General features: G+C 33.6%; 2 protein-coding genes across 6 annotated transcripts; one reads left to right on the forward strand and one right to left on the reverse strand.

Annotated features, from left to right (window-relative positions):
* Nucleotides 1–41: 41 nt before the first annotated feature.
* LOC143343431 (uncharacterized) lies at nucleotides 42–11,586 on the forward strand. Of its 4 annotated transcripts, none has more exons than XM_076768346.1 (4): nucleotides 42–159; nucleotides 1,232–1,579; nucleotides 1,654–2,500; nucleotides 2,606–11,586. In XM_076768346.1, exons 2-4 carry the CDS (start codon nucleotides 1,253–1,255, stop codon nucleotides 2,710–2,712), a joined length of 1,281 nt encoding a protein of 426 aa, XP_076624461.1. In that variant the 5' UTR covers nucleotides 42–159; nucleotides 1,232–1,252; the 3' UTR covers nucleotides 2,713–11,586. The 4 variants fall into 4 exon arrangements, with proteins under 4 accessions (XP_076624461.1, XP_076624453.1, XP_076624444.1 ...); XM_076768338.1 differs by lacking the exon at nucleotides 42–159 and adding an exon at nucleotides 233–836; XM_076768329.1 differs by lacking the exon at nucleotides 42–159 and adding an exon at nucleotides 990–1,162.
* Nucleotides 10,972–18,961, reverse strand: LOC143343485 (uncharacterized). Of its 2 annotated transcripts, XR_013079972.1 has the most exons (4): nucleotides 18,674–18,961; nucleotides 17,767–18,208; nucleotides 14,011–17,674; nucleotides 10,972–13,852 (listed from the first exon to the last, which is right to left on the reverse strand). XR_013079972.1 is itself a non-coding variant. In XM_076768436.1 (3 exons), the coding sequence occupies exons 2-3, from the start codon at nucleotides 18,167–18,169 to the stop codon at nucleotides 17,208–17,210; spliced, it is 870 nt and encodes a 289-aa protein (XP_076624551.1). In that variant the 5' UTR covers nucleotides 18,170–18,208; nucleotides 18,674–18,961; the 3' UTR covers nucleotides 10,972–17,207. The 2 variants fall into 2 exon arrangements, 1 of the variants encoding a protein (XP_076624551.1); XM_076768436.1 differs by having other exon boundaries at nucleotides 10,972–17,674.
* Nucleotides 18,962–19,110: the final 149 nt, after the last annotated feature.

Here is a 19,110-nt window from a genome sequence, read left to right on the forward strand (position 1 = left end):
TTAAGAGGCTGGCACAGTAGAGGGCGGACGGATGGGGTGGGGGCGCCGACTTGAGGGACAGGTGTCAACGGCACACACATAGAGCGGGGATCTTTTTTGGAGATTCTCAGCTTCATAAAATTCCTGACCAGGCGAGCACGGGCTGCTAAGTACTAAATGGTAAGCTGATTCTCTGGTGAATTTTAGGAATTAGTAAACTGACGGTCGTGATGTTTCATGTTCGGTACGGCCATTTTCTGCTGAATTTCGTGCGAATTCGGCCCCCGCGTATCGACTAGGTACCGAGAGGGGAAAGTCTCGGGCTCTCCCCTCGCACTTCATTCCACTGCGCGCACCGTACCCATCCCTCTGACCAGACAATCCCCCCTGCGTCCTCCACCCGTTCTCCTTCATTCTTCCCGTGCTCTGATTCTCGTACTCCGCGCCACCGTCCCTCTACGACCACCCTTCCCCCGCATCGCAACGGTCTTGGTCGCGTATAATGTTCGTTTTTTAACGTCTCTTAACGTCTTTTTCCCGTGTTGTACCTCATTGTATAGCCGTACAAACTATTCGTGATTCTCGTTATACGAAGGCGGATAATTACTCAGTGATTCCTGTGAAGACTTGCATTTTGCAAGAATCGAGCGATTTAAGAGCCGAAAAGCCACTGTTTCCCGTTGTGTACCTTCATCGTGACAGACGGCTGACGCAGCGGCAGCAGTGGCGGCGTGGTGTTCGTGCTTCTCTTGTGCTGCAAAAATCTGCCCCTACGCTCACTCTCACCTCTCGGAGACCCCCCTCCGAGGAAAGGATTCAATTCCACGGCGAAGAAACATGGGGAGAGGGACGTCGCTGTGAGTAAATACTCGGGCGTCGTTCGAGTTGGACGCGCCAGATATTTTCGCGCGGCGTTTCTTCTATATGCGAACGTCTTCTTCGTTGTTACTGCTGATGTCACCAAGAATGTACCCCCTCATCCTCGTTCTCTTCCTTTGGACAATGGCACGATCTTTGTCTAAGCGGTAGCAATGCACTTATCAAGCACATGTCACCGGCTGACATCTACAATTTGTACAACGTTTATTAGTGTATTAGTAATGACAGATCGTGCTTGCAAGTTACCGACAAAATGTTGAAGGATGTTGGTTGACAGACGAACTACCGCTTTCGAGACTATCCTGTAAACTTGCAGTGGATAAAGTGCTGTTGTGTGTAATTATTTCGTCTCTGATTTTCTTCGACTTTTCAGGTATTTGATTGACGGTTTGCAATGAATTTTCCGCCGTTCGGAGGCCACTTTCCCGGTACTATTCCGAGTATCCACCAGTTCGCGACCGACAGTTCCGGCGGTGCGGGTGGGCGCTACGCCAATCATTTTCCCAACCAGCCTCCAATTGGAGTGCCGGTTATGGGAAAGTACCGTCCTGAAAGCAACGGCGTGCAATCTGCTCAGTCACAAGTAATGATGAACAATAAAGCGAGCTATCCCAACAGCAATGTTCATCATTACCCTAACGTGCCATATTCTCAAGCTCAACCAGTTCAACAGCGGCCTGCAAATTCGCCTGGAATGCAAGAAAAGCGTTCGTATCATCAGGTAAGTGATTTATCGTGCGTAATAGCATCACATTTTAAACATACGTGGACTTTATTGTAACTGAAACTTTTCAGCAAGCAACCGAAACCATAAATCAACAAGATGTTTGCAATCTCCTACAGGATAAAGATAAAAGTAAGGACAAGAAGGCTGACGAACAACAGCGTAATGGAGAAAGCACAACAAATGGTCAACAAGATTATACCATGCATCAACACCATCAGCAGCATGCTCATACTCAAACACCTGCAACCATGCCTGCTACATGGCAGTCTTTGGCTGCTCCTGGATCCACAGTAGCAGACTACCTCAGTCACTTACCAGCTAGTACTTTACCGCTAAGTTTGCATCATTTCTTAAAATATTCAGCAGAAAGTATCAAAAAAGAATCAGAAATGGCACAAACTACTTCAGTAGCTGTAGCAACTACAACAACGCCTAATATAATGATGTCTCCGAATAACAAAAAGAAGAAAAAGAAGAAGCCTCCAAAGGAGAAGAAACCACGTCCAAAACCCGGTGAAATCCGTTTAACCACAGCATTAGACGGTTCTACATTGTATTGTTGTCCAGAGTGCCACATGGCATACCCTGAACGTGAATTATTGGAGCAACACTTACTAGGACATACCTTAGAACGAAGATTTGTTTGCGATATATGTGGTGCAGGTTTAAAAAGAAAAGATCATCTGACACGTCACAAGCAGAGTCATAATCCGGAACGGCCATATGTTTGTACTGTTTGCCTGAAAGCCTTCAAAAGAAAAGAACAGTTAACGCTACATTTTGTTATACATTCCGGTGAGAAACGACATGTATGCACAGAGTGTGGAAAGGGGTTCTATCGTAAAGATCATTTAAGAAAACATACCAGAAGTCACATTGCAAGGAGAGTAAAAGCTGAACTCAGTCAGAATGCTGGTAAGATTTAAAAACATTTATTGCTTGTTTCAGCATAAATTTATAATTATTTGAGAAAGATACAAATTTTTGTTATTAAAGTAATGTAATATTTCTATTTGCTAGGTACGCAGCAGAATCAGCAACAAAATAATGTCTCGAATATGCAGACCACAGCTGTTACAGCATCGTCTGTTCTATCTGGTGGACATCCAGGTCCTCTCCTGTCCTGAGCCCCGCCACCAGGGAACTTTCAAGTTCCCCATCCAAATAATATTCTTCATACGCATACTTCTCATCATTCGCTGCATCATCATCATTTGACAGCCGTCAATGTGGCACATCAATCAAGTGTCACGCCACTCGCTACGTCCAGTCATTATCAAACGCACGAGCTCAGTTTTTTGGGTCACGTTAAAGATTTCTGAGATCAGGGGAAGACCTCGGTCAAGAGGTAACACTGAAAAAATTATATGAGCGCTATTAGCAGTAAGTTCTCGATTGCTTTTCATAATTAGGGCTTTAGTGAGTTTTCTACAAGCATGATAATTATCCATGATGCTGCTGGCTCTCTATGTCCTAGTACAATAGTGCAAATGCTGTGACGTTTACATAAGTTTTTCGACTGTATGCACAGTTTTATTACCTGTATCTCGGGTATTATTTTGACATATGTACATGTAGATCTTATCTCCAAAAGTGTGCCATATATCTATGTACATGATCAAAAATAGAAACAAAAAGGCATAGAGAGTGTTTTCATGCAGACGTGGAAGAAAACTATAATTTTGTGTAGAGAGGATTAGAATAAAGCCTGATACAAGAGTCTTGCCATACTGTATGTATGAGGAACAAACATATTTTTATGAAGGCTTGGTGTTAAACACAAAGAAGTTAACTAAGCTATTCAAATTTATTGATAAAAGAAAGATCATGAACAATTACTTTTTTGTTTGCATTGCAATGTATCATTAGGCTTTGTTCGGATTTCTATAAGTTTATTTTTTTATTGTTTATTTTAAAGTTGTCGTATACAAATAACATTATAAAATTTACGAAATATGCGAAAGGAGACCTGTATATAAGGATGCGAACGAGTCATCCCACCGATTAATATGTAATGTCTTTCAATTCTTACTAATTTGATCATGTTTTTAAAATATGAATTACGCGTTTGCATAGAAAAATCAAATTATAATTATACTTTCAAATCAAATTGTTTAATGTTTCAGCAAATTATTGCAAAATAGTAGCTGAAAGTGTGGCAATATTTTAGTTGGTAATAAAAAGTTATTTTGCTTCCTTCAATTGCGTTTCATTTGTATTATACAAAGTTGACAGTATTTTATGTTTTACAATATAGTTCCAAATTTTTGCTTGTATGTATACATTACATATACATACATATATAAGTGCGTATATATATTTATATACACATATATATTGTATATATATATATTTTTACGATTTTACAAAAATCGTACAAAATCATTTACAACATAAGATCATTACGAGTCTACATCGTTTTTATATCGTTTTTACATTGTTTTTTTATACATATTTTTCGTTAAATCTTTTTAACCTTCGTTGAGCATTGATTACATTAATAAGGTTTTTCGTTAGAGCGCAAAACGTACTTTTGATTTTTGTCTTGTTTATTTTGTTCTATTATACGTACATACATATACGGTAACGTTCAAGCAATCGCCACTAAATAACTATTTAATTTGTATTCTTTGTATTTATCCGCACTGTGAATGTTATCCTCGCGGACTGTGATCGTTTCGGACAAATGACACTTGTACCGATTGTCTAACTTGTCTGATTCTATTTCCCCCCTTTTTTTTTTTTTAATCATGTACTTGTTCGTTTAGTATTATTCATCGTGCCATTTCTTTTCAAACTCCTTTCGCCGATACCGTTTCTTGCCATAAGCGACATAAATATTCAACTTACTATGATCGTCGACGCCATTTTTATTATTTGTCGTACGCAACAACGTTGATTATATGTTCACGTGATATAAAATAAAAAAAAATAAAGAAAGCAAAACGTATAAACGTAGTTAGGAATGTGATGCGCCAATACTAGAAAGAGAGCGAGAAAGAGAAGAAAAAGGAGAAATGGAATCCTTCATATTCGTTGGGAGAACGACGCATTACAGAGATCCATCGCTATTTATTACACAAATAGATGAAGTATTTTATAAAGAAAAAAATAACTTAGGGAATATATACAAATCTATTGTCAATATATTTTTAATTACCTCTTAAACCGTGAATGTTTATATACACGTGTATCTTATTTTTATTTTTATGAAACTCATACCTTCAGTTGTTTGCCCAACCTTTTAAATCAGTTTCAAGCTAGTCTTCTTCCAATCGATCCTCATTAATTCTTTCGCATCATATTTCTAGCGTCATACGTTCTAGCAAGTAATATGAAAAATTCAGGATTCGCCAGACCTCAAGTATAAGGATGTACTAAAAATATATTATATATATATACATAAAAATATATATATATATATATATATATATATATATATATATAAAAGAATGAGCTGTATTATTATAAAAATACTCCATCGCCATGTACTTGTAACCATAAAAAAAAAAAAACAGAGTACACCTTAGGTTATACGTTTAGCGAGTAAGTTTGTATACAAGAAAAAGAAAAAAATTACTACAACGTAAGTTGAAAGCGAAGAAAGCATAAAAAAGTGTGTGCCATATCGAGAAGAATGTACTATGCGTGCGCGCACGCGCGTGTGTGTGTATGTAGCGTGTATATGCGTGCGTATATAATGCAAGCGAAAGAGAGAGGGTGAGAAAGAGCCTGTGAGAGATTACAAAAAAAAGAGCGTTGACATGTGCATGGTTATATATACTGTTTGAGAAAAATATCAAATTTCTCGAAACATGGAAACGGACTACGCGATGAGATAATGACAAATAGCTTTACGATTTATAAAAAAAAAAAAAGAAAAAGTGGAAAGAGAGAGAAAGAGCGAGATTTTTCAAAGTTCGGCGTACGATTTTTTGAGTGATTAAACAAATGAGAGGCTCAAGAAGCGGTCTATTTTGAAGGTTAGCGAAGAGAACCTGATGATATTTCCACACTCGACGAGGCGACCAGTTTGCACGCTCCTTCGATATTTCGAAACCGGCCGCTTTGTCGAGGTGTAGGCGTAATTGGTGTTCCTAGAGAATAAAAAAAGGGGGAGGAATAATAATTAACGCGTCTCTAAAGAAGGAAGAAAACAATTTTCCGGTGCCTTTGCATAGCGCTGGACTGTTTCCGCACCTGCATACTTCTCCACCTAACTCGAGTCTAAAGATATGGCCTCGTGCGTAGCTCTTTTTCGGGACACCCTGTATGCTCCTTTCCTCTTTCGTCTCCCGTTCGAAACTTTTTTGTCATTTTTTCACCACCCTGCTCTTTTTGCGCCGCGAACAAGTTAAAGGATGAAACAAAAAGAAGTTTAACGGGCGATGGAGAGAGGAATAAAATGAAATATTTTTTAATAATGAAAAAATTATTGAAAAAAAGGGAGAAAGATGTATGTTTTTAAGGCTCGAAACGTTTTGCTGGCAAATAGAGTATCAGTAAACAACAAACAAATAAGTATTTGTGTACAATTTTTAATTAAAGCTAAATAATTTTTGCGGTTTGGTTTTAAAATCGTATACTTCATTCCTTGAATTTTTGATTAATTGTTATTTATTGTTCTTCGAAACATGACATTCGTAAGATATTTGTTATTGTAAAAGAAATGAAATTTTATCATTTTAAAATCCACCGTTCGCAAACAAAATTCAAATTTCATTTTCGTTGCTGTGCATACATGTTTCGTATTTATTCCTTTTGCATACAATTTTTATGGGTTTAATAGGTAGTTTATTTTCCAATATTATTGGTTAAGAGAATCAGAGTTAATCTGAGAATACGATAGCATGGAAAATACTAATTCGCAAAATTTATAGTTGAAACATTCAGTTTCCATCCTACTTTTAATATTAGTCAGGAAACTTTCTCTGTTTGTAATTGATAGTAGCAACTAATTAAATTATAAGTATCGCGTTTTATAGAGCATAAGTAGTAGTACTAAGGGATAGGCCTTTATTGCCTAAGTTGCACGAGCTAAGAGAATAAGAGAAGAGATTCCGTGCGAACGAACGAGAGCGAAAGAAATAATAAGATTGAATTCGCGTACATCTCGTTTTCCAGTTTATCTCGAAACTGCGAACAAGGAAAATCATAAATCAAAAAAAAAAAAACTTCCAAGAATTTTTGCGATTTCCTTTCTGTTTCATCGTACGTTCCGCAGTCGTGATCATTTAATCCTCTATGGACTATTTCCGGCAGTATAATATACATTTACATAGGTTTTAAGGTTAAGTACAATTAACCGTTCGAATATTTCGATAAACTCACGACGTCGTAGAAAGGAAAAAAAATTCTAAGAAACACGTATGTATTTCTTTCCTTTGATAATATTTTAGAATGTAGAGGATTGATTACACGAAACATCGTTTTTTTTTTATTATTATTATTACTGCTTTTTATAACATTTATATTATCATTTACAGCAATACAAATAGGTACTTAAACTATATTTCTGTAGTAAGTTCTAAAGCAATCATTGCTCGAAATACATCAACGTATTTGCCGATATTTAACAAATTTGATCGTTTTGGTCAATCGATTCTTTAAAATTGTTTTGTTTATTACAAGTTTGAGACTACCGCCTTCTGCGCGTAACTTTGAACCGCGCCACGGAAGATGTTGCGCCAAATTTCGAGCATTGATTTCGATACTTAATAATAGTTATTGTGAAACCGACTCGATAAGCGATCAGACGTAAAAGTAATTGCACGAATAGGGAAGAAAAACTAAAAGAGTAAATACACTTTGTTGTAAATCAAACGCGATTTTCTGAGAGATACGAGGGGCGACAATGAGAACCATATTTTTCTACGCAGTGTCGAAAATCTCTTTATCGTACTAATCGATAAAGCCGAGGGCGGATACGATCAACGGTGTCAGTGATCGAAATGCGAGTTCGCCTCACGCACGAGCTGCAAATTAAGAGTTGGTTCATGCAAAAAGGGAAAAATAAAAGAGTACAATAACAAACTTCAGGACACACGCTAATACGCGTGCAGAGAAGTCTAAACGTGCTTCTCTCTTTGTAAATAACGGACTGAGAAAAAAAAGGATAGATTTAAGGTTAACACCAAGTAAAAATACATCGCGTAAGAACTTTTTACGAAGTTTCGGGCTAACATTAGGTTTCTCGTGGGGCGTATACTTTTTTATAGAGTTCACGGAATAATCCTTTGTTTTAAGCTACCTTTAGACGTAAGTCGCAGCTATTACGTACGCAATCCTTTACGGTCTAATCTTATTATTATGTTAACGATGCCACCAAGTCGGGAAAGTCTGGAAATGGATAAGAGTCATTTCAAATTGAACTGAACGTTCTCAAACTGTTTTGTCATGTTTTACTAGTGTATTTAATGGAATCATATTGATGAAAAAAATTGTATACAAATGGAGGTTCGAAAATGTTTTCTTTCTTAAGTTATATTCCTTATTGTAAATTAAAACTATTATTTTTTATTGTTTGTTAATGTTCAACTGCCCGCTATTGTACAACTTTGAGTATCTGAATCTTGAAACAATGCGTTCACAAGTAAAGTTATACATATAGGTGAAAACAGAATCATTTAGTCTCTCAAGGCTACTTCTCAGGCTGAATTATGCCAGGCGCGATTCTTACTTTCACGCCATGTCAGACTGTCTCCTTGTTTGAACAACAGAGAGCGTGTGCGTGCAGAACCGACCTTTTTGTTTCCCAAATGCAACGATAATTCGGAGCAAAAAGAATAGCGACAATAGCAGAATACATTTTTAAAGTTTGACAAAACATTTTATAAATAGAGTCGAACTTGGTTATAACGAGCACCACGGCACCAATAACATTTGAAAAGATCTGGGAAGAAACAAAAAAGAATAATGTATTTATACATCTATGCAGGTTGTTTGGCCACCTATGGGAAAAATTTTAATGGGAGATTCTAAAGGCCAAAATGAGACGAAAATTAAGAATATCAATTTCTCGATTGAGGCTCCGTTAAAAAGTTATTAAAAAAATAAATTAAAAAATTTCAAATCGTATTGGAAAAATTATTTTCGGTTGTGGGGGTCAATTACAATCATTTTTGGTGAATAGACATACCCTCGAAATCTTAACCATTTTCGAGAAAAAAATTCAGTAGGTGGACGAATTTTTCGATAAAATTAAAAAATTTCAAATTATACTAAAAAAATTGTATTTAGTTACAGGGGTTAATTACAAGCATTTTTGATGAATAAACATACCCCCGAAATTTTAACCATTTTCTAGAAAAAAATTCGAATAGGTGGACAAATTTTTCGGTGAAATTAAAAAATTTCAAATCGTTTTAAAAAAATTATTTTTAGCTAAGGGGGTCAATTACAATCATTTTTTGTGAATAGACATACCCCTGAAATCTTAACCATTTTCTAGAAAAAAATTCGAATAGGTGGACAAATTTTTCGGTGAAATTAAAAAATTTCAAATCTTTCTGGAAAAATTATTTTCGGTTGCAGGAGTCAATTATAATCATTTTTGGTCAATAGACATACCCCCGAAATCTTAACCATTTTCTAGAAAAAAATTCAAATAGGTAGACAAATTTTTCGGTGAAATTAAAAAATTTCACATCGTTCTGGAAAAATTATTTTCGGTTGCGGGGGTCAATTATAATCATTTTTGGTGAATAGACATACCCCTGAAATCCTACCCACTTTCGAGAAAAAAATTCGAGTAGGTACTGAAATTTTTAGACGAAACTAAAAAATTTCAAATTATACTAAAAAAATTATATTTAGTTATAGGGGTTAATTATAATCATTTTTGGTGAATAGACATACCCCCGAAATTCTGCGCATTTTTGAGAAAAAAATTCAATACGAGCCAAACTTTAAACGTTAATAACTTTTTAACGAAGCCTCCATCAACAAATTGGTATTCTTGATTTTCGTCTTATTTTGGCCTCTAGAATCTCCTATTAAAATTTTTCCCAGGGCTGGCCGAACACCCTGTATATTATTTGTATTAATATGATTGTACGAACTATAATACACTCATAGTTATACAATCGATGTATAGTTTTCAATTACAGATAAATAAATTGTGTTTATCATCAAGTGCATGATTTTCAGATTAGATTGTTTATTTTAAATTATTTTTGTTATTTAAGAATCTTAAAATTAATGTTTGCTTTATCAATTTTTCTATGTTTTTACTGAGTAAATTAAATTTCGTAAAATACATTTTACTCTGTATTATACCAAGAATGTTTGGACTGCAATAAGATCGTATTAGTGTCGTTGGTAGATTATTCAAAATAAGTTATAAAACGGACTATACGAAGACTAGCACGGGACCGTAAAGGGTTAAAACGAGGCAAGTTTTGCATGAACCAACGGGCGCTGTTCTTACATGTGTATTTTATGGAAGGATCCAGCTATCGGCGGTTTAGTTTCTCGGCTTGTCCAGACGGTGTGGTGTATGTGTGCTAAATTTTTTGCGTACGTCTTCTGTCGCGTGTGCGTAAGTGTGATTACCGGTTTTTCAAACAGAGACGTCAGCACAACACAACAGGCGAGTAACGACGAAAGGAAAATATGGAAAGATATACAAATTCCTCGACATAGTACAAAGCATATAAACTTCTCATTTTTCCAATAGCCTAGGGAAATATAATAAGTACGCATAACAGATAAGTCATTACGCGTATAAAATAGGTATCTACCGAGTAACCGGAGAGTCTGCGACACAATGGGAAAGCTAGTCTTTTTCTCGTAGAGAAATGAACCGAAATTTCATCTAATACTCCAGTTTTAGTTCGTCTTTGATCATATAAAACATTGCTTTAACCCCCTATTATTCGCGATTTAGTTTAACGTTTCCGCTATACTTAAAAAGGCCGTTGGATTGTAAAAAAATACATCTTTACAATCTATAAACGAAGATGTCGATCAACTTTTATTAATTATATCACAGTCATTATTGTCATAGTTGTCAGTCTATCTATTCAGAAAAGAGGTATTCTTACAATTTTTTACGAGACTGAAAAGGCTGATGTTTTGTTAAGTACATTATTCGAGATATCAACCGTGAGATATTTACGTTGAATTCAATCACATATTAACAAAGTACTTCGAAATATTTTATATAAACCGTAGAAAATTTCACGATTTAATTTCTCAACACTTAAGTAATTGTAGCATTATTCGAAGCATAAGATTTTAATTGTAGTATTGAATTAAATTATATTCTCTTCTTTAATTTTATTTGTTACATTTCGCAATTTATGCTTCATTTAGTGTATTATTTTTAAAAAAAAAAAGAAGAAAATAGATATTATTATAATTATAATTATTAGCTTTGTTCACGATTTTAATTTGTAGTTTTTTAGACATAATGGTAAATATCGGTGAAATTGCCTGATTTAAAGATTGCGTTCCTAGTTGTGGATTTTCCGGACATTCGATAGATAATAATAATTAAAGAAAAATAGTCATATGCAAGCGGATTTTATTCACCGTAGATGAGACAAATCTTTTGTTGAAATATACCGTTAATTTCATAACTATTTTTTTTGCATCTAAACATTTGTACTGCAGTCTTCCAAGGTACAAAAAAAAAAAAAAAGTAAAATACCGTTCATTCGTCATGATGTGCAAATCAAAACAGAAAAAATAACAACAGTCGAGAAGAAAAGAGGGAAGAAACATATAGGAAGAACGACAACAAAATAAGGCAAAGCAAAGGGACAGAGAGAGAAAGAGAGTGAGAGTGAGAATAAGAGAGAGAGAGAGAGAGAGAGAGAGAGAGAGAGAGAGAACTAATAAGAAAAATTCTGTATAACTATGCGATCCCTCTGATGATCTCAATGTTTTATTTTTGTATAGAGTACATAAAACATGTAATCTTCAGAAACGTAAGACGAGGAAAGAAGCACGATTTGAAAAACAGCAAGACTTAACGTAGTAAGCGAAAAAAAAAAGAAGAAATGTATAAGAGAGACATAGGTATAAATACAGACAGACGAATTTAGGCTGCGAGGATAGAAGTTTAAAGTTTGTGAACGTTTTTTCGGACATTTCCCACTGCTGCTTTATGTAATACCCTATATAATATATCTATCTATATATATATATATACGTATATATATATATATATATAAAAATTGTATGAAAAATCAAATCAGAAAATGATCTACCGACTGTTGTCATTTATAATCCCTTCGATTTTCCTTATCCTGTTAACGACAATTATATAGCTTTAGTTCCAAACAATTTATAATTTTATATAATAATGATTTATTACTTTAATTATAATTACTACAACCAATAACAAAACGTTTATTTTTTTTTTTTAACCATATTTCATGTGTTTGTGTGTGTGTACAATTATATACACTCTGGAAGCATTATATAATAAAGCCGATATATGGTCGGTTTTTCTTAATAAATATAAATAATGTACAAGGGAAAAAGGACATAACAATATTATATGTAAATGCGCATGTAATATATAATGTGTAGACATATAATGACATTTCATATACAGAATGGGACGAAACTTTGTCCACATGAAATATTTCAGTCATTTTTAGGCGTAGAGAGAACGTTGTATATAAAAGTATCAGGGTAACGTTAATTCGTTTCGGGTGAAAGCGCAGAGGAAATTTCAAGGTCACCTTCATTTTTTAAAAATAAAATCTCATATTTTTTTATCCTTATTGCAATGTCGACTACTCAGACGATTTCAGTAAATTAAATTACAAGGACCTTAAAGGTCACAGAAGATTATAGGAAATGGTGAAGTAACGATTACTACGTTACAACAAATACTCAAAGTAATGACCCTTACATTGATACAATGGTGCAATCTTTGAATGGCTGCGACACGTGCGCGTCTTAATTTCGGAATTCATTCCAACACACGCCGTAACAATATTCTGCCTCATATTTTCTAGTATTGTCGGTCTTTCTTTGTACACAATAACACATTGATTCTCATGGTGGATATTAGTAACCGGTAGATACATATTTCAAACTTGTTTACAATAAGAAACCCTTAATACTTGCAAAATTTTAAATAACGCTTCTGTCATCAGAAATGCTATAAAATAACAAGTACTTCACTGAATTATCAAATATTTCTGTTTTTTACATTACAATGTGTTAATGTGACAAGAACATCAACCATAAAATTACAGTATGTTACACAAGAGCGTTAGCTTGATATCTAAGAGAGTAATAAGTATTTTTGAAATATTCAATTACCTAATATTGTGTGGAATCTCCTTTATTCTGGAATATAGCCTCACAACGGATTGGCATACTCCATATCCTCCTTATTCAACGACATAATTGTTTCAGTGTAAATATATATGCTTTCGACGTAGTTTCAACTTTATAATAGCCCACACATTTTCTATGAGGTTTGCAGCATTAGGCGAGTGTGAAGGCCAATCTAATACATTCATGTTTTGGGATGCTTTTTTTCCTCGGTTTTGGAACTTTATCGAAACTCTGATCGCACAAAGGATGTTAAAAATACATGAAAACTGTTTATTAAAATCAACGAGAGTGTGGTTTGGTGAAGATAACGATCCAAAACACCGTAGTTATCTGTGTACGACATGGAAAAAAGAACTCAGTCTTAGATTGTCCTTCACAGTCACCTGACGTAAATCCTATAGAAAATGTGTGAGCTATTATGAAGTTAAAACTACATGGAAAGCATATATATTTTCATTGAAGCAATTATGCTGCCGAATAAGGAGGATATGGAGAAAAGCTTGTCAAAAACATGCCAACTTGTTGTGAGTCTATACTCCAGAATAAACAAGATTTCACACAATATTAGCTAATTGCTTCGTACTATTATATGTGTACATTAAACCTATTTTTGAAAAATTCAAAAATCCTTATTACTTTCTTAGGTATCAAGTCATCGCTCTTGTGAAAGATATTGAAAATATCATGTTTGTATCACATTCTCTTGCGGATAATTCGGCTGTACATTTTCTAATAAAATTCTAAGCTATGAAAGTTTAAAGTTTTCACATTTAACTGACTATTATCGTAGAATATAACCAGTGGCAATTTTCAATTTCCTAGTAGCGCATATTTCGTCAATTTATATTTCCGTAATTGATAAATGTCGTCCCATCGGTGATTAATATTATAACAAAAAATGTATGATTGGTCTGTATTTGTTATTGGGTCCATTGGCAAAATTATATACGATTCACAAAGTCTATACTTTAGTTGTCTTCACCAATCATTTTCTTTCGATATTCTTCATATTTCCGTACAGCCAAATTTCCAGATGCCTGTCATTTCTAGCACATCCTTTCTAAATGTATGAATCAATCACGAAGAGTTATATTAATACTAAGAATATGCGATTCACGAATTACTGTTTCCTATGGTCATTTCAAGGAATTCGCTATTCACAAGCTTCATTACGTATCTATTTATATGCGTGTTATAAATTGAATTGATAACGCAAAAAAATCGGATTATCAATTTATCATCTTCGTTTTGCTGTAACCTTGAATGACCTTAGATTATAGTTTATTCAAATCATCTAAATAGTCACTAATATACTATGAATATTAAAGTATGCGATTCCATTTAAACAAATGAAGTTGACCTTGAAACATCTATGCATCCATCCGAAAGAACACGTTACATAATATGTTCCTTATGTTCTGTAACTTTTGTATACATTTTCTTCTATGACTGAATATAATGGACATATTTTAGGTGCATAGAGTTTCTGCTTCAATCTGTATATTATACACATTCTTATACATATACACACACCAATAAAACACATACCAACACTGTCATACACACATTGTAAAGTATAAATATTAAATTATCGATTAACGTAATCTTATTCCAGTATTTATCGCTCTGTAGCAACGCACATGCTATTGCCAAACAGATGAACATTGTTTAGCTTCAAACAAGGAACATCGCAAAGAAACATTAAACGATTTAATTATTTCATCCTTTAAAATTTTATCAACATTCTCATCATTTAAGATTTGGAAAAAGATTCAATTGAAACCGTTTCATTTATTAGAATTTCAATTTATAACAAGATTTTAGAATAAAATTATACTTAAAATGATTGTTTCAAGAAATGTTAATAAACTACATTTGTGAGACGTTTTACTTGTCAGAAGCGTATATTTTGCAATGTTCCTTTCCTGCTAGAAATAAAAATCTCACTGGCTATGGACTATGCTTAACATTAATTTCATATCATTTTCTCAATGAATGTAATTATTATGCTGTTCTTTTAGGCACATGTTTCAAGAAGTTGATGCCATTAGTTTAGCAGAAAACAAAACCATGTATATTAACTTCCTTTCTGGATAACGTTCGCATACGCTCAATAGCAAATACGTACACATTTTTTTCAAATATTTTGCGCGTAACAAGAATTGTTTGCGTACTGCATCACATAATATTTGCATCATTTTTTCTTGTAAAAGAAAATATTTAAAAATTGTCACGCATTTTTTCCAAAGAAGACTAGGTCAATTTATAAATTATAGAATAGTACGTATCTAACAGATACATTAATACCTCTTAAAGTTGCAAAAGAAAACATTGTGTTCCGTCTCGGAATCTTATTGTTCAGTCGCTTATATGTGTGCGATGTCAAAAACCGCCTAATCTAAGGGATTAAGGAGCTCTTTACCTAAGTGCCTCTCATAGCCGTTGCGTAGCGGCTGCTTCTTGCCAGTAACCTGAATTTATTGCACCTAATTCATAGATTTCACATCTGCACAATAAATAGTGATCTGAACGCGCTGTCGCTTTGTGATACATACAGGTCAAGAGTTGTTAACATTTTTCTCAAACAACTCCCACTATGGAGTACTATAGACCTCATACACTGAGTAAATTTCGCGTCTCCTTAATCAATAAACCCTTAGATTTCATATCGTTTTTATAGCCGACCAATATGAAGGTCGGTCGTCATCGTGCTCTTGAAAAATACACATTCCAAAATCGTATCAGTCTTCAGTATTCTGTAATTCATCCACATATACTTAGGCTTAGTGTATACAATACACCAATACACTTAGAGTATCGTGTCACGGTCGACGAGACAGGCACGGCGCAACAAATTCTATCATTTGACTTTTTTATTGCCATTGTATATGTCGGATAGTATTCAAAATGTGAACTGGAGAAACAATGAAACAGAACTAGACTTGTTTATCTTGTGTTAAATTATATAAAAGCTTTAATTTATATCAATATTATTAAAATAATATTATATGTATAAATGATTCGCCATCAAGTGTCAGCAACTTTGAAGAGCGACTCTATATGTCAAAATAAGAGGGAAGCGTGTTTAAGACTTCATGTCAAAGTTATTATATTTAAAATATTTTTTTAAATGATTACACATAACGAATATTCATTGGAAAACCTGGAAAACTACAAGAGTTAATCATCATTATCCATGAACCAATATTATTAAAAGTCTAATCAGATCTTGAAATGAAATTATAAAAATTAAATATAAAGTTTTATTGAAACAGATATTAAATATTATTAACAGATATATACATATTTGTACACTCACACATTAAACAATATACTTGTTTTTTAATAGTCAAATAGTTTGATCGGAAGTCCTAAACACAATTTCATTATTCTTAATTTTCTTTTTTTTTTTGACATGTAAAATTAATCCTTAATGTTTCTGACACCTGTTTGTCGAACGAACGCCCTGTGTACAGAGTGTACAAGTATATTATACATGTATATAACATTTTTTAAATGAAATCTTATGAAAATGAGGTTTCATTTAAAAAAGTGAAGTTAACCTTGAGATCTCCTCTACATCCTCAGTAAAAAAAAAAAGACTAACGCTACCATAATACGTATCTTTATGTCGTATAACTTTTGATGGCATTTTGCTCCACCATTGTCTATGATCTGCCATGACTTTGCATGATGTAGGATTGTAGTTCGTTGAAATGGTCGAAATAGCCGTTATGACACTAAGGATAAAAAACTATAAGGTTCCATTTAAAAAATGAAATTGACCTTGAGATCTCCTTAGCGTTTCCACTAAAAAAAACTAACGTTACTATAATACGTTCCTTCGTGATGCCGTACAAGTTTCTTATACAACATTTTTTCCTATACCTAAAAATAACGGAAATATTTCAGGTGGACAGAGTTTCTGTTCCATCCTACATGTATATGCGTGTGTATATGTATATATATATACACCTACATGTATATGTGTGTATATATGTGTATATATATGTACACATACTATATACATATATCAAATAACTGTTCTTAACAGGTACATTCTCACTTTAAGAACATTGTGCATATTAGAGGCATATTAGAAAGAGAAATATAAAATCTGCAAGGATACTTTAGAGCCTGTTTCTTATTAATGCACTATTTGAAAGTTTCAAGACTAATATAACTGCAAAATTCAAAACTGTCAACAACTACTTCGTTATATCCTGAAAGTGTCTCCAATAAAGCTCGCTGTATTAATCTCTTAAATTTAAATTATCTAAATTATAAAATGATCTTGGTCTAAGATCAAGGTAAAAATGTATTAAGTTCGCAAAATAGAAAACGGAGGTGGCCCAGCCTGCCTCATCATCATTGCAAAACTGCTCAATCCTTCTTCACCGTTATTTTGGCTATTCTGATTATTTTGAGAACTGTTTGTATTTTTGCCTCTGCTACTATTATGACTTTGGAAGTGCTTCTTTAAGTGATCCTTTCTATAAAAGGCTTTGCCACATTCTGTACAAACTTGATTTTTACTACCTGAGTGAATAATCATGTGACGAGCAAGGTGTTCATTACGTTTAAATGCTTTGCAACACATGTTACACTGATAAGGCCTATCCTTATTGTGACCTTGTTTGTGACGATCTAAATGTTCCTTACGCTTTAAACTTGCACCACAAATATCACAGATGTGAGGTCGCTGTCTATGAACTTCAAGGTGCTCGTGTAATGCTTCACGAGCTTCAAATTTGTACGCACATTCTGGACAATGATAGATTAACATACCTTGAACATATATAATAATTACATTAAAGCACGCAAAACAACATTAAATAAATCATATTCAACTTGTATCAAACTTCTGCATAAGCACTTACCATTGATATATTGTGGTTCAACTTCAAATTCAATTTTTGGCCGAACCTCTTGGTAATTATGCGTAGAATTATTGCTGTTTTCTTCGTATTTAATTACATATGGTAATCCTAATGTACTAGAACACCGTGCTAAATATTCAGATGTAAGTCTGAAATCTATTTGTAAAGGATCTGTCATTGTTGCTGCATCTACTTTTTGAATGGTTTGTGTTCCCGATGACTGATGGGATATCTGTGGACATGCTTCTTTATTTCCACAATTATTCTCATTTCTATTTTCATCTATTTGTTGAACATGTTGCGGTTGATGCCCAGAATATGCATACCCAGTCATATTAGACTGGTTATGTTGGTGGTTGTGAATCTCTGATGAATATTTAATATTACGTGGATCATAAGCCATTTTTTGGACAGTGACAAGTTAAACTTTCTTAGCATCTGCCTATAAATACAAAAACATTATAGAAGAAACAAATAATTTTTAAAGTTACAGAGATAAAAACTATAATAATTAATAAAACTACCATAAATATAGAAACGATGATTCAATATACACAATTTAAAATTTTTAAAGCTTTCATATAATGTGAATTATAAGAAAACTAATTTTTAATTTTTCTATGTTAAAAAACTGGAATAAAATATGTTATCAGATAAATCTCAATAAAACAATAAATGACATATTAACTCAACTATGAGAGTCAATATGTACAAATGTGTACGAGACAAAATTTTAAATTTGATGTAAATTCAACGTAAATGAAAGATTTTATTGAGCAAGGTCAGGACAGGTGTCCACATACCATTTAATATGTATTGAAATTCGAAATATTCGTAAAAAAATATCATCATAGTCGAAAAAAAAATATTATTTAATAATATTACGTATACAATTGCATTTACTCACCCCTTACATGCAGAGCTAGTTGTAAAACCAGCACATCGCTGGTTACTATTTGTTTGTATTGAGCTTGGCCATCTTTACATGCATCAGCTGCTGTACAAATACCAAATGTTTCTTCTACGAGACTGTCCGTTTCACGAAAGTATATTCTTTGGAGGCTTATCAATAGTTAATTCATTTACGAGGCATCTTACCGTGCACTTAAATATTCGACTAATCTCTTAATCACGATCAATGCACTTTTTTGTACGGTTCCATTTCGAAATGCGCAACGATACGACGATCACAATAGAAAACGTATACCGCATTTAAAAGAGGCGGCTATTTAAGGCGTTCAAAGAAATACGATTCGTCGCAACATCCTATGTCAGATTTTAACTAATAAATAGTAACTATTTTGCTTAAATGACTCAAATAGTGTTACATTTTTCTGTTAAAAT

Source organism: Colletes latitarsis, chromosome 1 (assembly GCF_051014445.1).
Source record: "Colletes latitarsis isolate SP2378_abdomen chromosome 1, iyColLati1, whole genome shotgun sequence".
Taxonomy (NCBI): Eukaryota; Metazoa; Arthropoda; class Insecta; order Hymenoptera; family Colletidae; genus Colletes; species Colletes latitarsis.